Below are 23,275 nucleotides of genomic sequence, written 5' to 3'. Positions count from 1 at the left end.
GAATAATAATAATAGCTGACACCTGTCAAATCCTACTCTGAAGCAGGCCCTATCCTAGTGCTTTGCATATATGCATTCACTTAATCCATACAGAAAATATGCATTCACTTAATCCATACAGAAACCCTCTTCTTTTTATTACACCCATTTTACAGGTGGGAAAACTGAGATGGAAAAAAAGTAATAAAAATATACCCAAGGGCACACAGCTAGTCAGTGTCTGCGCTGGGCTTGGTTTGGGCTGCCTGGCTTCAGTAGGCTCTTTACCACTAGGTGACACTCCCTAATCAGAGTAAAGTTATGTTTTCTGTCTTAGTCTTTTTTTCCCTTTATTGTAATCCAAGTTTCAGATACTTGATTCTCAAGTTGGCAGTCATTTTGGCCTAATAATGTTTATTTTTTATTGCTCTGATTTTCAAAAACATTTTTGGTTGACAAAAATAAAAGAAGTCAGCTTTTCTAACAGGTTAAACATGTAAATAATAGTGCTAGACATATTACCCAGTCATAGTATGTTAAGAATAAGTTTCAAAGTAAAACTATTCAGTGTTCCAATATAGTACAGTTATCATAAAGTCTAGTGTATGGTACTCTGTCTCCCATATTATTTAGATGGTAGGACTTACACCCCTTAAAAATTTAAATATGTTTAAACTCGCCATTAAGTGAATGAACATCTCTTTTCAGTAAAGTATTGTTGATTTTTGCCATGCTATGAAAGTAAAAATAGGCCATTGTGGAAAATATGGAAAGTATAATATGGTATAAGCAACAACTTAATAACTTGTGTAATTTCACCACTCATAGGTATATAATTCATGTTAGCATTAGTATATTTTTCTTCCAGCCTTCCTTCATGTGTTCATTCAGCAGTTAGTTATCTTTGAGCCAGACGTTATTCTAAACCCAAGGGAAAAAGCAGCTATCAAAATCGTCTTTCTGCCTGAGGAGCTGATATTTTAGTGGGAGAAACAGACAATGAATAGATAAATAATATAATGTTGGGTTAAGGATAAGTGCTTTAAAGAAATAGAGGCAGACTAATCGAGGCCCAGAGATTGCTGCTTTGGAGTGGACAGTCACAAGGGAGGCTGAGTGATGTGAGAAAGGTAGCCCGTGAATATCTAGGGAAGAATGTTACAGGCGGAGGAATAGCCAGTGCAATAGCCAGTGCAAGGGCCCTGCAGTGGAAGCAGGCGTGTTCTGCCCAGGGACTAGCAAGGAAGCCAGTGAGACAGGAGTATGGTGCTCAAGGCATGCTAGGAAGTGACATGGGAGAGGTGGTGGAGACTTGCAGGCTGTAAAAATAAGGGCTTTGCATTTCACTGAGTGAGTTGGAAGCCTTTGGAGTGTTTAGTGCAGAGGAGCAATGTGATCTGACTTTGGTTCTAACAGAATCCCTCTGGCTGCCCTGGTGAGAATAGATTGCAGGGGACAGGGGGGCCTGGAGAAGGGTTTGAGGACAGGTGGTGAGACATGCATAGAGGGAAGACATGTGAGGAGAGCTTCTACAAGCCAAGGAATTCCCGAGGCCACTAGAAGTTTGGAGAGAGCAATAGGACAGCCTTCAGAAGAAACCGTCCCCTCCCACACCTTGATTTCAGACTTCCAGCCTCCAGACTGTGAGACGGTGACTTTCTGTTGTCTAAGCCGTGAAGTTTGCGGTGCTTTGATACAGGAGCACTAGCTAACTGATACACTTGGTGAGCAACTTTGCGAACAGTGGCGCCTTTTAAGGAGCTGAATGTTGAGGAGGAGCTGGGGGTTGGTGGGAGGAGGGGAATCAAAGTGTGGTAGATTTGAGCTCCTGTTAGACGGCCACTCGGAGCTGTTGAGGAGGTGATTGGACGTGGAGACCTGGAGCTCACAGTAGGAGGACAGGGCCTGAGATCCGAACTGGAGTACAGTTTGCGTGGAAATCAAAGCCACGTGACTAAATGAGGTCATCAGAAGGGTCCAAGGACCAAGCAAACCCTGGGAAATGTCAACATTGAGAGATCAGGAAGGGAAAGTGGAGCCTGAGGGAGACTGAGAAGGTTGATGGTGAGGTCGGAAGGAGGCTGCTGGGGTGACGGCTCAGCCCAAGGAAGAAGGTGGTGAGGGAGGAGGGACTGACCCAGCGCTGCTCTTGGTCGAGAAGGGACAAGGCCCACCTTAGCAGCCAGGAGGGGACCAGGGACTCTGACTCTGGACAGGCAGAGATGCAAGGCTGAGTGGTCTGAGTTCTAGAGAGAGTAGGAGGGTTGCTTTTTTGTGTGTGTGTGTTTTTTTTTATCTTGGCATTACATCATAAGCATTATCCCATGTCATTAAAAATGTTTTTAAAACGTCGTTTTTGATGACGTAATCAGATTTCATGATTTTTATCTATTCTTTGTTTTATGGGTAAGATATTTCTATTTTTTTACCACCATATTGATTGTAATACTGCAGTGAACAGATTTGAATATAAAATTTCCTAGATTAGGAATGATAAAATACAAACGGCACGAGTGTTCTTAGGGCTTAATCTTAAATATGGCCGATTGCTTTATAGATAGTCTGTATCCGTGGACACTCGCCTTGGCAGTGCAGGAGCTGGCTTGGCGCGCGCCTCTCTCGCATACAGTACTGAGTTGACCAGAACATCCAGAACGGTGTTAAGTTCCAGTGGTGATGATGGGCATCCGTGTTTTGTTCCTGATTTACAGGGTAATGTCTCTGCCGGTTACATTAAATCGTACTAGATCAGCGTTCTGGACACATACATTTAATATGGTAATTCCTTCCCTGTTCCCCTGAACTCGATCTCTTACGAAAAGGCATTCTGGAATCAGTAGAGTCAATTTGCATTTTGCTTCTTGACAGCTTTGTGGCAGGTTTCACCACTAACATTTGGCCCTGCACTCTGGGACTGGCCATAGGAGTTATTTATTTCTCTCAGCTTTCAGATCTCATAGTAAGTTCATGATCTCAGAGAGGTCTTTTCTAATACCCCGAGTCCCCTAGGGATGGCCTCCCCGCCACACACCGTCTTCCCCTTCCAGAATGCTTGTAATAATTATAATCACTGTTGCTGTTGGTCTGCTGGCTGGGCTCCACGGGGCAGAGACAGTGTTTTCTTCTCTACAGTTCTAGTCACAGGGCATGTGACAGTGCCTGGTGCAAAATGGAGTGCAGAATTTTCACTCGGGAATTTTTTGAGTGAGGGACTAAGGCACAGGTCAGACTTGGAACTGGCCCTAGGGCACACAGCTGGGGCTGGGGGGAGGGTTCAAACTCAGGTCTGTGTGACTCCAGAGTCCAGCTTCATCTCACTCCACTGCCTACTGCCATCAGTAGGTGAGCTTGGGCAGGGAGAATTTTATATTGCCTCAAGGAAACAAACCATACTGAGAATTCTTTGTATCCTTTTTGGTCCCTTGAATATAATAATTCAAAATATTTGTTGATTGCCCACTTAGGGCCCTTCCTTCCTCATTTCTTCTATACCTTTATTATTCTAACACATACTGTATGGTGATGATTTTTTTTTTTTTATATATACTTGTCTGTCTTCCTTACTGGACTCCGATCTTCATGAGAGCAGGAAATTTGTCTTCTCCATCTTTTTATCTACAGTACTTGGCACAGTGCTAGTGTATAAGGGGGAGGGACTCAATGTTTGAATAATGAATGGAGAAATATGATGGTACTAAAACAGAGATTAAAGATTTATTATTTAGAAATATATGGCCTTCTTTCCAATGAACTATAAAGATATTACTTATAATCATACTTTATATGTGCATAATAGTTTAGTCTGTAAAACCCAAGATTTGTCAGAAACTTGTGTTTATTATACATACGTGCTAGTATTAGTGCACGAAATAAAAATTATACTATTACTAGAGAAGGTACTTAGTGAATGGCTGACTGAATAGCAATATAACCTTGTGTTTTTTATTCACATTAATAGTATTGACATTTAAAAATTTATAGTATCACTTTATAATTCTAATTTTGAAAGGCTGTAATGACATATTTTACTCAATCTATATGCTGCTTTTGCATTTTCATTGGTATAAATAACACTGCTGTGGACAGCTGGACATATGTATGTGTATAGTTATTTCCTTTTTTAAACTATTTTCTTAGGGTAAATTTCTAGAAATGAGGCTACTGAAACATAGCCTGAAACATATTGTTAAACTGCTTTCTAAAAGACTTGTATCATTTTACTACCACCTTTGTGACATGTTGTATTAATACTCTTACATGTCTTTTAAAAAATTAATTCGCCATAATAGTGTACCTCCTTGTTTTAGTTTGCATTTCCTTTGATGACTTAATTAATGTAGACATTATACCACAGGTTTATTTACTAATTGTATTTTCTTTTGTCTTAATTGTCTATTTCTGGCCTTTTTTCATTTTTTTTTGATTTTGGTCTTAATTTGTTAAAGACAGCTTTTATCAGTTCTTTCTATATAATAGCATTTTCTGAAAAATTTCTGGTTTTTCTCTTTTGCTATTTTAAATTAAATATTTACGTAGTCTAAACTGTAGATCTGTAACTTTGTTTTCTTTTTCACTGACTTAAAAAAAAAACTTAATAAAACAGCAGTAATAAGACCAGAAACAGAACCCAGAAAAACTGCTGGTAGTTTTTCATTACATGACTTATGACTTAATTATATTATACTCCATGAGTGATTTCAGTTACCCATGGCGTTGGGAGGAGTGTGTTTGGCCTCAGCTGACCATCTATTTTAAATTAAATCACATGGTAACAAGCTACCCCTGCTGAGCTCAGACTTCCAGAACTTCCACCTTCCAGAACACAGCTCCTGGGGAATCAGGCAGATGAGGGTGCAGTCCTTGACATAAAGGCAGTAAACTCCTCATAAAGCCATGAGATTCTGCACACAACTTTTGTGACTTGTATCCCATGTAATTTGTGCTGTGCTCAACCATCTGACTATCTGCTTGGTTAAATTGTCACTTGAGAGTAGATTAGAAAAGCAAACGGCGTAGAAAGGGTAGGGAGAGAGCCTGGCTTGGAGGGGAGAGAACAGTGAAAGCACACACACATCTGAGGTTTTTCGTAGAGATGTTCATAACGATCAAAACCCGTGAGTTATTAAATGTGTTGGTGCATGGTTCACCTGTCTAGAACATTTGTTTTCGTGGAATTCTTCATTATTTCGCAAGGCTGGATAGAAAAGGCATTGGGGTGTTATACTACAATTTTCTTGCTCCTTAGGGATTTGGGAGGAAGCGGACCCAGAGACATTTGCAATGAAAGTGCAGCATTTTATTTGGGTTTGGTACAAGGAGCATACAGAGTGAGAGGTAGATGAAACTGTGTGACCTCATGCTATGCTTCTTGTGATCTGATATCACTTAGTGTTATTGAATGACTTCAAAGGGCAGCTGGGAATTACTGTGAAGACACATACAGCAAAGCAATTTCTCACCTGCTGTCTCTGATCACAGAAGACACAGTTAGACTCACATTTCTCCCTGGGACACATGCAGTCGACATGCTGCAACTTGTTTGGAGAGAAAGGCAAGGGGCAGAGAGTCACTCTGTTTGCCCTGTGTGGGCTGGGACGAGTTTTAAATATAATCAAGAGTTACTTTTTTGGAAATAAGAGCAATACAGACTAAGCTTCAGGGCATGGGATACTTCCTAAAAATACAGTCACTGAACTTTCAAAGAACGTTAGGATCAGCTTGTTAAATTGGCGTAGGATTCAAATGTGGAAGAAATCTGAGAGTATTGTTTGGGGCATTAAGGGTCAGGTTTTAACTGTCTTCAATTCTCAATTGCCTTTTGTTGGCTTATTTAAAAAAATTTTTTTAAAATGAAAGGTATACAGAAAAGTAAAAAGGCTACCATAGTCAGCACCTATGTATCTACTACCCACAGTGAATACAGGTCTAACCTGTTGTCATACTTTCTACCCATCTTTTTTTTTTTTAAAGAAAAAAAATTCCAGTAAAGTGACCCATTTCCTTCTCCAGAATTGTTCTGCTTCCTTCCCTGAGGTGTCGCTGTCATGAATTTAGTGTGACTCCAGTACGTATTTTTATGCTTTTGTGATTTCCTATGTATCCATAAGAACAATGAGTATTGCTTTATGTATTTAAAAATTACATGGACAGTTATTATCATATAAAGAACAGTATTATAAAGTAGCATCCTATAATTTACTTTCTTCAGTCAATGTTATTTTCAAAAGATTCATCCATGTTGCTTGGTATATAGATCTAGATCATGATTTTAACTGCTGTATACTGTTCCATTGTATGAAATACCACAGTTTATCAATTCATCTATCAGTGCCACTATTTTCCTACTATAATTGGTGGGCAATGAACATTCCCGTATATGTCTGCTTGAGCACATGACAGCCTAGAAGTGAAATTGCTGGGTATTAGGGTTTTCACATTATAAGCTTACTAAATATTGCCATATTGCTTTTCACAGAGGTGAGTATCAAATTACCCTCATGAGCAGTATATAAGAGTTCCCATTTCCCTATATCTTTGCTAACACTTGGTGGTAACAGACTTATTGCCAGTGTCTTGGGTGTAGAATTGCATCTCAATGTTGTTTTGATTTGCAGTTCTCTGATAATTGGAGAGGTTGAGTATCTTCTCACATTTATTTCACATTTCATCATCTGTGAATAGCTGATTCATGTCCTTTGTCCATTTTTTTTCCTATTGAGTTTTAGGAATTCTTGATACATCTGGTTACTAATCCTTTGTTAAATATATTGCAGGTTGTCTTCTTTTTATCATTTGTGTTTCAGTGTTTTGTATGGTATCTTTAAATTTTGTTTTAGTCAAGTTAATCAATTCTTTTGGATTTTTACTTACTGTTTCACATTTGAGAAATTCTTTCTTCCCCCAAACCATGAAGATATTCTGTCACATTTCCTCTTAAAAATTTTAAAGATCTGGTATGTATATTCTTTTTTTTTTTTTGACTTATTTATTTGTTTTCGGTACGCGGGCCTCTCACTGTTGTGGCCCCTCCCGTTGCGGAGCACAGGCTCGGGACGCGCAGGCTCAGCGGCCATGGCTCACGGGCCCAGCCGCTCCGCGGCATGTGGGATCTTCCCGGACCGGGGCACGAACCGGCGTCCCCTGCATCGGCAGGCGGACTCTCAACCACTGCGCCACCAGGGAAGCCCTGTATATTCTTAAGTGGGGTAGGGATCTAGTTTTGATTCTTTTAGATGGTTGGCTCTTTCTTTTCCAACCCCAGTTTTTTAGTCCATTGTTTTTCTGTAGATTTGTTATACCTTCTCCATCATGTTGCAAGTCTCCATTTATATTTGAGTCTGTTTCTAAGCTTTTTGTTAAATTTCATTCATCTGTTTTCTATTTCTGAACTGGTACCACATTCTTATCAGTTATGGTAGTTTGTAGAATCTTTTGGATTATCTACATAGACACATAGGTAAACTAAAATAATGGTACATTTGTTTCTCCCTTCCTACTCCTTAGACCTTTATTTCTTTTTTCTTGTTTTGCCAGGTTGGCTGGGACTTACAATATAACATCAACGGTAGAGGTTATTGTGGGCATTTAGACTTGTTTCCAGCTTTGATAGGAATGCTTCTACAGTTTCCTCATAGTATTTGCTGTAGGTTTTGGTATACTCTTTGTGTGTGGGATTTGCTGTAGTTACTGTTTACCAGAACAAGGAAATCCCTTTGTATTCCTAGTTGGCTAACAGTTTTTGTTTGTTATTATGAATAAGTGATGAATTTTATTGGAAAATTTTATGCATTCATCGAGACAAGTTCTCATTTAATTTTTTTTTTGCGGTACGTGGGCCCTCTCACTGTTGTGGCCTCTCCTGTTGCGGAGCACAGGCTCCGGACGCGCAGGCTCAGCGGCCATGGCTCACAGGCCCAGCCGCTCCGCGGCATGTGGGATCTTCCCGGACGGGGGCACGAACCCGCGTCCCCTGCATCGGCAGGCGGACTCTCAACCACTGCGCCACCAGGGAAGCCCTCCTTTAATTTTTTAACATGCGGAATTCCATGGATAGATTTGCTGACATTTAAAACCATCCTTATATTTCTGGAATTAATTCGGCTTGCTTTTCTGTTTTGGAAATACCATCGTATTTGATTTACTAATATTTTATTTAGGAATTGTGCATCTATATTCTTAACTGTGATTTATATCAGATTTTTCTTCTGTGTACAGTTCTTGCCTGATTTTGATATTGAGGTTTTACTCTTAAAGGGAGTTTAATTCTGGGGTCTGTACTGAATGTCCTGACTCTGGCGGGTCAGGACTGGGAAATTGCAGCTTACAGGTCCTGGGTAGTTTGTTGCACCCTGTGCCTGTGCAGCTCAGTATCAGGTGAAGAGTCCGGGGCCCTCTGCAGATCTCTGGGCTATCTGTGTGTGCAGGTCTCTCCTCTCTAGGACTCTGCCCTGCAGATTCCAGCCACTCAGCCTCCATCACGCTGTGCGTGGGCTCCCTCCCTGCCCGGTGATCTGCCGAGTGCTTCCTGCAGGTGGTTGGGGTGATCCTAGGGCTCCCCTCTTTATGCCCTTCTCTTAGGATTCACAGTCCTCTCTTGCCAGTTGTCTGGTATCTAACAACTGTTGTCTTATATCTTTCATCCAGTTTCCTAGTTGTTTATGGAAAAAAAGCCTTGTTTGGTAAGTTATTCCATCATGGCCACCTGTTTCCATCATGGAAATCCGTTTCTTTAACATGAAAACAATCTTAAAAATGATTGTTCTGTGTTTGGAATGGGGGACGGGGTAGAGGGTTAATTCACTGTGCTTATCTCGAGGAGAAGTCATCTTACAGGATTATCTACTTAATGAATGGTGGGCTCCCCCCAACTTCTGGTTCCTTTTCACAAACTGAGTATCTCTCAGAAGCTTTTTTTCCTACTGCACCTGAATGTCTTAGGCTAATTCCCTTAATGCGCTTTTGTACTGGAGGTTTAGTACCTTGTAACGGCTGTCAGCCCATTGTGATGTTCTTTTCTGTGAATCCACAAGCAGTTTGTTTCTGAGTGCCACTACCCTTCAAAGTTCTTTTAGAACAGGTTGGATCTGGGCTTCTGAAACTGTTTAACAGCATACTGCTAAATGCCACTGCAGACCATGTACATGAGCAGAGTACAAATTAATTTAAATATTAATTTTGATCTAAACACATCTTTGAAAGATTGGAGACTGTTTGAAGAACTGGCAAACCAAATCCAGAGACGTAGTTGTTATTATGTAATGGATTAAGAGCCCACTTATTTTTTTTAACATCTTTATTGGGGTATAATTGCTTTACAATGGTGTGGTAGTTTCTGCTTTATAACAAAGTGAATCAGTTATACATATACATATGTTCCCATATTTCTTCCCTCTTGCATCTCCCTCCCTCCCACCCTCCCTATCCCACCCCTCCAGGCGGTCACAAAGCACCCAGCCGATATCCCTGTGCCATGCGGCTGCTTCCCACTAGCTATCTACCTTACATTTGGTAGTGTGTATATGTCCATGACTCTCTCTCGCTTTGTCACAGCTCACCCTTCCCCCTCACCATATCCTCAAGTCTGTTCTCCAGTAGGTCTGTGTCTTTATTCCTGTCTTACCCCTCGGTTCTTCATGACATTTTTTTTCTTAAATTCCATATGTATGTGTTAGCATACGGTATTTGTCTTTCTCTTTCTGACTTACTTCACTCTGTATGACAGACTCTAGGTCTATCCACCTCATTACACATAGCTCAATTTCGTTTCTTTTTATGGTTGAGTAATATTCCATTGTATATATGGAATATCTTCTTTATCCATTCATCCGATGATGAAGAGCCCACTTATTATCTTCCCTTTATAGATGTCCTTAAATCCCAACATTCTTTTTTTCTTTTTTTTTGTGGTACGTGGGCTTCCCACCGTTGCGGCCTCTCCCATTGCGGAGCACAGGCTCCGGACGTGCAGGCCCAGCGGCCATGGCCCACGGGGCCCAGCCGCTCTGCGGCACGTGAGACCCTCCCAGACCGGGGCACGAACCCGCATCCCCTGCATCGGCAGGCAGACTCCCAACCACTGCGCCACCAGGGAAGCCCAATCCCAACATTCTTGGAAAGAAATGGCAGTACTTTGACATCAGTCAACCAAGATGAGGTTCAGGCTCCTGTCCTTGGGTACAAAAAGTTTTGCGTTAGCCAATTATAACTGACCTCACGGCTTATATTCTAGTTGGGAAATAAAAGAGCTTTGTTAAAAGATGATTAATGTATGTGACAGTACATGTGAAATGTGAAGTGAATGATGAAAATGGCGCAGGAGGTCGGGGTGGGCGTTTGGGAAGGACTTCACGGAGAAGGAGGAGCTTGCAGATGAGCAAGAGCTTGAGGGGCCGGCCCGTGTTTCAGGACAGGGCACCGGGTGTGCAGAGGCAAGAAGGGGTGAACTTTTGCAGGGATGGACCAGGGGGCACTGAGGGTGGAAAGGGGCGGTTGGGGTCCAGATGTAGAGGGTCTTGAATGTATCTCAAGGGCAGCTAAAATGTGTTGCAAATTTTTAAACAGAGAGAAAAAAATTAAAAGAGCTGCACTTCGGGAAGATTAGTCTGCCAGCAAGTCTTGCAGGATTTTGTTCCCTCACCTACTGGCTCTCAAGTTTGGCTGCATATTGCAATCATCTAGAGAGTTAAAAAACCGAAAAACAGGGCTTCCCTGGTGGCGCAGTGGTTGAGAGTCCGCCTGCCGATGCAGGGGACGCGGGTTCATGCCCCAGTCCGGGAAGATCCCACATGCCGCGGAGCGGCTGGGCTCCTGAGCCATGGCCGCTGAGCCTGCGCATCCGGAGCCTGTGCTCTGCAGCGGGAGAGGCCACAACAGTGAGAGGCCCACCTACCGCAAAAAAAAAACAAACCGAAAAACAAAACTAAAACTGATGTATGAGCCCCTTCCCCCAGATATTCCGATTCAATCAGCCTGGAGTTAGGCCTGGGTTTTGAGAGTTTTTAAAAGCTCCCCAGGTGATTCTAATGTGCTGCAAAGCCTGAGAACCACTGCCCAGACCACCGCTAAGATCTTTTTTCTAATTAAAAAAAAAAATTTTGTTTTTAGTAATTAATTAATTTGTTTTTTTGGCTTCGTTGGGTCTTCATTGCTGTGCACAGGCTTTCTCTAGTTGCGGCGAGCGGGGGCTACTCTTCCTTGCAGTGTGTGGGCTGCTCATTGCGATGGCTTCTTTTGTTGTGGAGCACGGGCTCTAGGCGCGTGGGCTTCAGTAGTTGTGGCACATGGGCTCAGTAGTTGTGGTTCGTGGGCTTTAAGGTGCAGGCTCAGTAGTTGTGGCTCGTGGGCTCTAGAGCACAGGCTCAGTAGTTGTGGTACATGGGCTTTGTTGCTCCGCGGCATGTGGGATCTTTCCGGACCAGGGCTTGAACCCACGTCCCCTGCATTGGCAGGTGGGTTCTCAACCACTGTGCCACCAGGGAAGTCCCACTGATAAGATCTTGATGTAGTGTTTACTCATTGTGTTCAACCACAGCTGGCCAGGCAAATGCAGAACCAACTGGTGGAAAACATTTTAAAGAACTTCTGTAAGAGTTAAAATATTCCACATGGTTCAGAACCTCAGTTAGAATAACAGTTTTCTCCAGAAACAGAGTCACAGAAAACAAACTAGTGGTTACCAAAGGGGAGAGAGAAGGGGGGAGGGACAAGTTAGGGGTATGGGTTTAACAGATATAAACTAGTATGTATGAAATAGATAAGCAACAAGGATATGTTGTATAGCACAGGGAATTATAGCCCCTATCTTATAATAACTTTTCATGGAGTAATCTGTAAATATACTAAATATCTACGCTGACACCCGAAACCAATGTAATACTGTAAGTCAACTATACCTCAATTAATAAAAAGAATAACAGTTTTCTCATAAATGCCTACAAATTTTTACATTGGCCATGAAGTAGATGGTGACAAATGTATAAACTTTTGGAAGGGACCCATAATTATCTTGAGAATTTGGTCACATGGAAAAAACTTAATTTTTTGCATTAAAAACAGAAGGGCAACATAAGACAAACACATCTGTCACGGCAAGAATTCAGTAACATAAAAGCCACTGTAGTGTGAAAATACCAAACTTGCAGTGATAAAAATGCAAGTTCTCAAAAAACTGGTGGAAGGCTGCCAATTTCCAAATCCTGTGTCAGTGGTTCTCAAACTTGAGTGAGAATCAGACTCACCTGGAGGGCGGTCAGATTGCTGGGCTCCAGTTTGGGATTTAGCAGGCCAGGGGCAGCCCGAGAATGTGCATTTCTAAAGTGCTTCCAGGTGATACTGCTGCTGGTCCAAGCACCACAGTTTGAGACGTTGACACATGGGAACCGTTCTTGCACAAGGTCGAAATATCACACGAAAAAGGGCTTGACAAAATGTGGTTGCAGAACGTGAGTTTTGCTTTTCGTGTCAGGGGAGGGGCTTGTCTTGGCAATTAGGGAATCTGTCCCTGCCCCCAGTTTAAGCCAGCCCCTCCTGTCTGCGTGCTCCGGGAGGCTGCTGTTGGAGCCCAATGGGGAAGGTGGAAGAGGAAATTGTCTAATCATTCTCCTTGTCTTTTCAGACTTAGTGTGAAAGGGTGTTATTGTATATAGTCGTACTGTTATGTTCTTTTCTGTGTGAGTTTAAAGTTATTTTTTTCCTTAATTATTCTTTCCCCACTCCCCTCACCCTACGACGTGCAAAATTTGAAGAGTTAAAAGAAAATCGCCACCCTGTTATCCTTCTAACCCATCCACGTCCTCCTCTAGATAGGCCCTTGTTGCATATTCTCGGTGGTTTGGGGAAGATTTCCGTGCTTGGCTTCCATCTAGGTACCAGCTTTTGTGAGCCGCTCAGTGCAGCCTTCCTGGTAGATTTGTAGACATTTGCAGTACACCTTGGGAGGGAGGAGAAGTGGAAATCATTCTCAGATGTTAAACTAAAACATGTTTCTAATTGAAAGCATGAAGAGAATGTATACATGAAAGTGCCTGGGGGGGTGGTGATCTCTGGCAGAGTCTCAGCTTTGAAAGCCCCATCCAGTCCTCGCTTGTGGCCACTTCTGTTCTCTCTGGGTGGAACCCATTTCCATTCCTGTGACATTCCATAAATAACCGTGGCCGAGTAGGGACCTAATGTTCATCACTCGGCCAGGAAACCGCTGATAAATTAGAATCGTGAACTTTAGAATTGCATAGTTTTTGACTTTGAATTCTAGAAGCCTAATATGGAAAGAGCCCTCAGGGACCATTTTAGAACAAGCAGCTACTGCCCTCCCCCCTGCCCCTGGACTTGTACAGGTGCAGAGGCCAAGCTTAAGTAACTTACCCCAAGGTCACCTCAGGAGCTGGCTGCATTTTTCTTTCCTTTTATTTTTTTTCTCCCAAGAATCCTTCCAAATTTTTAGAAAATTTGTCAGCCTAGTATTCTGACACTTGACAGCCGTTTGTTATCATTATTTGCTGTAATTAATAGGAATTGTAGGGAGATAGGAAAAGTATCTTCTCTTGTTTATAGAAAATCAGTAGGTTTCAGGTCTTTTAGGTCTTGGTCATTTGGTTCCTCCATAACTGAGCCTCCTCTGGTTCATATTCCTCATCTGTTTTGTGATTGTTTGTAGACTGAACCCTGTGCTGAATGTTATGGGAGATTTAGTACTGGGATCTGCCTCAGGACAAAGAGTTTAAGTCAAAGGTGGGCTGATAGCAAAAGGTTCATTTAAATAAATTAATTTGGACAAATAAAGAAAGGAATCATGTCCATAGGCCTATGATGTTCATAAAATTTAAGTCAGTAACATCTACACTCCCAGGGGACCTTGCCTATGATAAAATCCACTCACCCTACCCGTGACCCATAGTCCTGCTAACTTTAAAACTGCTTGGCCACAAGTCTGGTGATTCAAAGTACATGCATCCTAGTTAATAGGAGATAAAGAGGTTGTTTCTTTTTGGTTGCCTTTTGTTATAAGATTAGGGATGTACTTGCTTAAAAAAAGAAAAAAATCTATGCATATATATATACGTATATATGTGTGTGTGTGTGTGTGTGTATATATATATATATATATATATATATATATATATAAAGGTTGACTCTCAACCTTTCTGCCCTTGGTTTTTCTCTCAAAAAAAAAAAAAAAGGTAGGTTGGACTAGATTTCTGAAACAGTCACTCCAAGCTCTGATAGCTTATGCAAGATGAAGGCTGTAACACTTTTGGGGGTTTGGGTTTGGAATTGGGCTTTTGTTTTTTGCCACATGTTGTTTGGATACCTAAAATTTAAACTTAAGCCACAGAACACAACTTAAAAAGAAGGGCAGAATACTTTCTTTTATTTCCCTGTATTTCTGATGCATTTCTGGGTGGCAGCCATAGAAAAGTGGTTAAGAGTGATGACTTTGGAGCCAGTTCACTTGAATTCAAATCCCAGCTCTTCTATTTACTAATGATTGTGTGACCTTTGGCAAATTATATAACCCCAGTGCCTCTTTCTTCATCAGTAAAATGAGCAAAATAAAATATCTACTTAAAACAGTTGCTGGGGGGTTAAGTTTGTCGATATCTATTAGAATAATGCCTGGCACATAGGAAGCCGTTAATAAATATTATCTATTATCGTCATCATCATCATCATCATTTTGTTTTATTGAGGGATAGCCCGATGCCACTGGTAAGCCTTTGGAAGAATTAGTAAGGTCTACAATGCTTTTCTTCAAAGTATGTCTTCTATTTCTTTCTGCAGCAAGCTGTGTTCCTCCATGTCAGAATGGAGGGATGTGTCTCCGGCCTCAACTCTGTGTGTGTAAACCAGGGACCAAGGGCAAAGCCTGTGAGACAACAGCTGCCCAGGACACCTCGTCACCAGTGTTTGGAGGGCAGAGTCCTGTGGCTGCTTCCTCCTGGGTCCCTCCTGAGCAAGCAGCAAAGCACACTTCATCTAAGAAGGCAGATACTCTACCAAGAGTCAGTCCTGTGGCCCAGATGACCTTGACCCTCAAGCCGAAGCCTTCAGTGGGACTCTCCCAGCAGATACATTCTCAGTGAGTGTTTTGAACGTGCCTCCAGCTCGGGAGCATCTTAAGTGCATTGCTTTAAATCACTCTTCTTTTCCTGCACAATTTGCAGAAATCACTTGGATAGTAATGTCCTTCTTTCCTTTTCTTCTTTCCTTCCTTTTCTTAAGGTTTTACATGTTATGTTTACACATCAAGTGTATTAAAAAATACTTGATATGTGTGTTTAGCCTCTGCAGGGAAGATTTACCATAAGCATTAAGCAAAGCAGTAGTGAGGATTAAGGGGATCAAGGTTGGAAGGGAATAATAAAGGTAGTTGTTTGGTTATGGTGGAGTTGTGAGTTAAACAATTCTCTTTTTTTCGAGGTGGGGGGTGCTTTAGAGTTTTTGAAGTCACAATTGAAAAGGAGAAACAGTGAGTGTGATTTTTAAAGGTCCATGGAAAAGGTAGGAACTCATCTTTCCACAGAGAAGGTATTCAAGTGAAAGTGAGTCCTGGGAAAGAGAATTTCTCCACCTTGGTAGCAGGTTAAGTGTATCTTCTATTAAACACCATGTTTTCCTCCCAGTTAGCCATGCAGGTCCATTTTTGGTGAATGAGCTTGTGTTTTATTTATGGGAGCATGGTTTTTTTTTCCTTAGCATTAGGAAGTAAGTGCTATTCTGAACAAAATGAGAACTCTGTAAGGACAGGGTCCTTACACAAATTGTTTCCTTTTAATTAGCTACTCTACATGGATAACAAGATGCAGAATTACTGCAACTATCACTTGTCATTTGTCTAGGAATGTAAAATACAGGAAGTTCTCAACTTAAAAATGACCCAGCAGTTCATCTGTAAGTCACTTGCTTGGAATTTTGAATGCTTTCCCCACCAACCCCCCGGGATAGCTTCCACCTGGTGATTAGTATCCCGTCAGCCCACAGAAGTTATTTAATCTGTTACTACAGATGAAATTATCCTAATTTATACTTCCCCTTTGAGTAGGCCACCTACTGTCCCTGATGAGTGGGGTCCTGATAACTTTTTCCTTTCTCTTGTTGCCTCCTCAGTCCTCTTCTTTCCTTTTTTCCTTTTTTCCCTCTCATTTCTTCTTGCCTCATTCTTCAATTCTACCATGATAAAGAGATTTGGGAGGCTGTGCTGGAGTCTAAGTACTTTGCTACCATTTCAACTGGAAAACACATCCTGCAGCCCTCAAGAAGAAGGAATTGTAGTTATAGCCAACTTAGTAACTGCTTACTGCATGCTGGGTACTGTTTCACATGCTTTGTATGATTGTTCATTTATAACTCACAGTGATACCCCATCAGGTAGGTGCCATGACAAACCCCATTTTACAGATGAGGAAACTGAGGTGCAGAGTGCTTAAGTAATGTATTCAGGGTCCACAGTTAATAAGTGAATAATAAGTGTTAGGTTTTAAATAGAGGCAGAATAAGGAGAATACATATTAGGCTTTAAATGGAGGCAGCCAGGCTCCGGCATCCATGCCCTGAAGTGTAAAGGGTGGCAGACTTTCTCTGTAAAGGGCCAGATAGTAACTATTTGTAGCTTTGTGGGACATATGGTTTCTGTTGCAGCTTCTCAATTCTGCCCTCCTTAGCACAAAAGCAGCCATAGATAATGCTTAAGTGAATGAGTGTGAGTGCTCTAATAAAACTTTATTGATGGATGTTGAAATTTGAGTTTCATATAAATTTCATGGCACGCAATATTATTCTTTTGATTTTTTTCTCAACCATTTAAAAATGTAAAAATCATTCTTAGCTTATAGACCATACAGAAACAGCCTGTGTGGGCCAGCTTTGGCCCCTGAAGCGTAGTTTGCTGACCCCTTCTCTAAAGGATAGTAGTGTTTTTTTGTGTTAGAACATGTGTCTTTGAAATAATATAAAGCATGGATTATATCATAGCTAGACATTTCTCTTCCTGCACTGTTCTGGATCTTAAAAACAAAGAACAATTCTGTGTTGAGCTATGCCTTGGCAATCAAGAGTCAGATTACCGTGCATTGCAGTTATTTTTTTCCTAGCATTATTACTTACATAAGCTGTGAAGTCATTTACAAGCGACATTATTTATCCTGAATATCACCATCCCCTGTTAGAATTTGACCCTCTATGATGTATATATATGGATTGTTAGTGAGAACCATATGTCACATGTCAGATAAAGGAACAACCTTTTCCCCCCTCCCCCTTTTTTCTTTTTTTGGTAGCAGCAGTGTAATTTAGACAAGAATGTTGTGAGTCAAGGGGGAGGCTAAGGTTTCAGCTCCAACTTGGCTTTGGGAAAATAAAAGTCATTAGATAATTTGCTTCAGAGACCTCATCTGCGGAATGAAGATGGTTTTTACGATCGCATTGTTATAGGCATGTGTTTATGGGCGTGCCTACTGCGTGCTTTGGGGTGAGGAGAAGAGATGGCCCAAGATGCTAACAATTCTGATGTTTTCCTCATAAACTTTTGTCAGTTGCCCTGTTATCTGGGTACTGCAGGGAGTATTAAGATGTACAAGATCCAGTTCTGCTCTTAAGGAGATTTTGAAACGATAGATGAGCTATCACTTGAGAGGGGTACAAAGGAAGGGGTACAGTTGGCCCACTGATGAATTTAGGTAATGACACGATCACCTGAAATTTAAACTGTCAAGGAGGCACATATGATAGGACCATTTTGGCTACTTTTGAGAAATGTAACAGTTCTTAAGTTACCTATTTGTAATATTGCCTACTTTAGGGTGTTTCAGGTTTGGTTTGGTTTTTGTTTAGTGAAGGAGGAAATTAATTAAGCCTTCTTAAAATGCTTGTAGACATAAAGGCACCTAAAATATCAAAATGTGTAGTTAGTGTTGCATCCATTGTGTGGCATATGAAATGCTGCAGTCTTGATCATTTATTCAGGTTTTTATTGAGCACATGCTACGTACCATGCGTTGTTCTAGGGGCTCAGGATGTAGCACTGAAAACTAAACATAATGTCTGCCTTTCTGGAGCCTACAGTCTGGAAGGGGGGAGACGATTGATGAGTGGTGTAATTAAAACATACGTTAGATTGCGGTAAGTGCTGTGGAGAAAATAAAACTGCAGTAATGGACAGGGAGTGCAGGGTGGGTGTGGGATGGGAAGGAGTGAGGGCCCTGGTGGTTTTAAATAGGCTTTCAGGGAAGGTTCTGCTGAGAAGGTGACATTTAAGCAAAGGCCCGGAGGAGGTGAGGGTGTGAATCATGGAGAAGTGTGGGGCTAGGGCAGAGGCCCCAGCGGGAGCCTGCCTGGGCTGTTTGAGGAATAGCGACTTTAGTAAAACTGTAATGTTAAAACTACACATCTTAGGCAGGTGGGGGTTGGACGAATCGGTTTTACTTTGGCCAAATTGGTTTTAGACAGCTTGGCTTAGAACCAGATACAAAGTTCTCTAGAAAAATCAAAGGAGGGAGCAATTGTTGATAGATTTTGGAGCATTGGGGATGTGGAGGACTAGGGACGGCTCTGGAGAGTGTTATCTCTGAGCTTGAAAAGATGGTTAAACTTGACCACAAAGAACTGGAGAAGAGCATTTCTAGGAAAAGCAATGATGTGACACCAGAAAGACTGCTTTGTTATCTACTGATGTGTCATAGGTCCCCACAAACTTGGCAGCCTAAAACAATAAAAATTTATTGTCTGACAGTCTGTGTGGGTCAGGAATCCAGGAGGTGCTTAGCTGGAAGCTCTGGCTCAGAGTCTCTCATGAGGTTGCAGTCAGCAGGGGTGGCTCGACTGGGGCCAGAGAACCTACTGCCAAGGTGACTCACTGCCATGGCTATTGGCAGAAGGCTTCACTTCCTTTCCCCACGGACCTCTCTGCAGAGCTGCCTGAGCATCCTTACGACATGGCTTCTGGCTTCTCCCTGAGCAGGTGATCCTCAAGCCACAGGGCCTTCTGAGTCTTGAAAATGACACACCTTTACCTCTGCCTTATTCTACTCATTAGAAGTGAGTCACTAAGTTGAGTCCACTCTCAGAGGGACTGTAGTTAATAAGCTGCATTGTTTGAAGAGAGAAATATCAAAGAATTTGTGAACATATTTGAAAATGACCACATTTAGATATGATTTGAATGGAACTTGATATAAATGAAGACTAGTGGTAATGAAAGTTTTTAAAGGTTGGTTAAAAACCAAGTTAAAGACTAAGATTTCAACAAGACAATTCCAAAAAGACCCAACAAGACAAAATAGAAAAAGTAACGAAGGGGGAACCTATAGCTTAAAAGAGGTTTAAACCACAATGTTCATTACAGTTCTATTTACAATAGCCAGGACATGGAAGCAACCTAAGTGTCCATCGACAGATGAATGGATAAAGAAGATGTGGCACATACATACAATGGAATATTACTCAGCCATAAAAAGAAAGGAAATTGAGTTATTTGTAGTGAGGTGGATGGACCTAGAGTCTGTCATACAGAGTGAAGTAAGTCAGAAAGAGGAAAACAAATACCGTATGCTAACACATATATATGGAATCTTAAAAAAAAAAGGTCATGAAGAACCTAGGGGCAGGACGGGAATAAAGACGCAGACCTACTAGAGAATGGACCTGAGGACACGGGGAGGGGGAAGGGTAAGCTGGGACAAAGTGAGAGAGTGGCATGGACATATATACACTACCAAATGTAAAACCAATAGCTAGTGGGAAGCAGCCGCATAGCAGAGGGAGAACAGCTCGGTGCTTTGTGACCACCTAGAGGGGTGGGATAGGGAGGGTGGGAGGGAGACGCAAGAGGGAGGGGATATGGGGATATATGTGTTTGTATAGCTGATTCACTTTGTTATAAAGCAGAAACTAACACACCATTGTAAAGCAATTATACTCCAATAAAGGTGTTAAAAAAAAGAGGTTTAGGAAACATATTAACCAATCACAATATTTAAATTATGTTTCTCCTGATGCAAGCACACTGTAAATAAAAGAAAAAAGATAATGATGATAGGAGAACCATGAGAATGCTGACATTGATTTGGAAATTTGATGATATAAAAGAATGATTGTTGATTTTGGGGGGCTGTGCTGATGACCTTGTAGTTACGTAAGGAAGGGGAATAATATTAAAGTATTTACAGATGACATTGTGTGATGTCTGAGCTTTGATTGCAGTTATCCAGTGGGTTGAGGTATGGCGGTAACAAGATTGGCCATGAGGGGCTAATTATTGAAGCTGGATGATAGGCACACAGTTCTTACACAATTCTCTCTACCTTTATGTATTTTTGAAATTTTCTGTAATGAAGAGTAACAAAAAAGAGAAAGTTTCAAGGAGGAAGGCTGCTACGATTTTTCTTCTGCCTTGGGAGATTAATCTGGCTGCAGCATCTAAAATGGATTAGAACTAGTGGTAATTGGAGGGTGGCTCTGTAACGGGGGTAGTGGTGCTGGTCACCTAGAGGAAGGACATGAACTCGGGAGGTGTTGTTAATGAAAGATCTTGGCGCCTACTCAAATGTGGGAGGCAAAGAAAAAGAGAATCAGATACTACCCAGGCATGGGACTGTGGGCGAAAGGGAGGGCGTGGAGGTCTTTCTGTCCTACTGTCTTCCAATCTTTCTTGGTAATATCATGGATCTCCACGGTCTTTGATGGTGGTTGATACTTGGTGAATGCATGATTTCTGACAGAGCTTTATAGATGAATAGCCAAGATCATCCTCTGTTCCCCAGCAGGGACTAAAAGCAAGTGGGTATCAGTGGTACATGCCTGGCCACTTGGTCAGGTACTGGTTTGGAAGGACCTTGGTCAGGGCATTCTGGCAGTAGTCATTGCTGTAGTTGGTACTTCCATTCATGCTTTCCGTGGAAGTTTATTATTATGGCGTTCCTTTTTCCAGTTTTCCGGGCCACATCATGGATCCTCCATGAGCTAAAGAAAAGACCAAATGATGCCTCATCTTCCTGTATACAAATTTTGGTCGTCACTTTTCTCATTCTTTGAACTTCTATGTCCCTTGATAATACTGCATTCCTTAGAAAGTTCCTATTAACACTTCAGGTTACTTTCATAATTGCATCCTGTAGATGTTGTTCATGTATAGCTGTCCACATATTCAGCGAAGAATTGCCGCTGTTAGGTCACAGGTGCACCCCCAGTGTCTGTCTTTAGTCCTATATGTAAAAAGGTGTTAATGCTTATATGTTGTGGCCAGGAACTCCACAGAGGAGCAAAAATCAAAACTGTTCAGTTTTCCAGAGCTTTTTCATCACCTGTCAGTATCATTTTTCACATGTATGTTGAAGTTTCCCACAAGAATTTGTTTTCAGTCCTCAGCGCTGCTCAGTGAGGCTGTTTCAACTTGTGTGAAATGTCTGTCTTTATCCTTGTTAATCATGATGGGTGTTACAGGCACTGACCATGGGCCCATGAGGCAGAGGTCGTAAGGGACATTCTTCAGCTGCTGATGTCTTCTGCTTGTTTAGAGAATGTAGGTGCAAATGACCACTGCTTTGCCAAATGGGGGGCTGTTATCTGTGTAAGGAGGAGGCACTTTTGCAGGACACAATGTGCCCAGTCACCGCTCTTTGAGCTTGAGAAGGAAGTCTGGTTTCACTCAGGATGTGGATGTCAAATCTATCTCAAGAGCTCACATGTATCCAGTCTTTTTTCTTCCCTGGTGACGGCTATTTTCATCATTTTATGTTTCAAAGGATGGTGGTTAGTTTCTCTGGAAAAAATAGTTTTTTCCTGTCTCAAACCAGTGGAGGGGGCCTATACTTACCTAATGTCATTGATGTCTTTTCTGTCATCGTCTCCTCAGGGATGGGGTAAAGAGAAAAGAAGCAAGTTAGAAAATGGTCTCTTTTAAGACAGGCATAATTCAGATATGTTCTCTGTTTATCAAGTGAGCTTATACTACGCCAGATATTTTCTAACTATAGGGGAGGGCCCCTTAAAATCCACATTGAGATAATGGGTTCCACTTTCAAAGGTCTCGAGAAATGCATACGTCACATTTACCACGGGTCGGTTGATAGGAAGCAGTGGCGAGTGATGTCTGTGCCGGGGAGAAGAAGGTGCTACACTGTCCTTTATCTCTTTCCAGTTCTTAGCTTCCTGTCCCTGTGGTTGTTTGAACCTTAAAAAAACTATATGCTATGATATGTACAAGGATGGGAGACTTCGTGGAATGTTCCTTGAAGTATTCTGCTCTCCAGATTAACAGCAACAACAACAAATATAAGCTCATTCGCTTTACTTGGACTCTCTCACACTACTCCTAAAGGAAAAAAAAAAAAACTCGTTATAAAACTACACCAACAGGTGCAATTTTAGGGAGACGTTTCAAGCTTCTTGTGCACTAATAGCTGAGGTTGCGACCTTGTCTGAATTTATTAAAGTAGCCAAGGAAATGGTCAGTACGTGAATAGACGGTTTCCCCAAATGATCTCTCAGACTGTGGGGGGCCCTTGCTTAGTGTTGACCCCCCACTCTGCTGGCCCTCCCCCATGTTTTTCTTCTGTGCTTCCTATACTTAACCATTGTCATCATGCTTACTGCACAAGCATCTGTTTTCTCTACCTAGGTACACAGAAGGGCTACAATAAACATTTAATACATTTTTGTTGAGTTTTTCCTGGAGAAAAAAATATGAATGCCTAAGTCCCTGTCCAAGGATTGTTTCCTGAATACTGATAATGCAGGAGGGACCTTATTCTCTTGGAATAATACCATTTGCCTTCGTAAAGCCCTGTACATTCGCACGATACTCTGCCTTCCTTGTTGTATTTGCCCAACAGGTCTGTAAGATGAAGGTTTTGAGCCTTACTTTATGATGTGGGGGAAAAAAAAGGCAAAGTGGTAGAAAGTTGAAGAAAAGGAACTCAATCTGGGGATTTTAAGGCTCATGACACTTTATGGATGCTATGGGAACTAAAAATGTGACCCGATGACTGACTTTATCGTTTTATGTGCATGCTTTTTAAACTTTTTTTTTTAGAAATAGACTTTAAATTCAATTTGTTATTAGTCTAACTTTCTAAAAGCCAATTTATTTATTTATTTATTTTTGGGCCGCACACCGCACGGCATGTGGGATCTTAGTTCCCCGACCAGGGATTGAACCCACACCCGCTGCATTGGAAGCGCAGAGTTTTAACCGCTGGACCACCAGGGAAGTCCCCTAAACTTTTTTTAAAAGTAGGAGTTAAATTGAAATTATATACAGAAGAGTCGAGAAATCAAAAGCGCACACGCCTGGCGATTATCGCACACA

At 41.6% G+C, this 23,275-nt stretch overlaps 1 protein-coding gene across 4 annotated transcripts in view; it reads left to right on the top strand.

Annotated features, from left to right (window-relative positions):
• Positions 1-23,275, top strand: part of LTBP1 (latent transforming growth factor beta binding protein 1) — a 423,732-nt gene that overhangs the window by 42,131 nt on the left and 358,326 nt on the right. For all 4 annotated transcript variants that reach the window (XM_079941107.1, XM_079941105.1, XM_079941104.1 and 1 more), the window contains exon 3: positions 14,755-15,052. In XM_079941107.1, coding sequence (XP_079797233.1) covers positions 14,755-15,052 — 298 coding nt within the window. The remainder of the gene's footprint in view (positions 1-14,754; positions 15,053-23,275) is intronic.

The sequence above is a fragment of the Stenella coeruleoalba genome (assembly GCF_951394435.1).
Source record: "Stenella coeruleoalba genome assembly, chromosome: 13".
Taxonomy (NCBI): Eukaryota; Metazoa; Chordata; class Mammalia; order Artiodactyla; family Delphinidae; genus Stenella; species Stenella coeruleoalba.
Note: the sequence above shows the minus strand (reverse complement) of the source record. Positions and strands in the feature narration are given on the sequence as shown.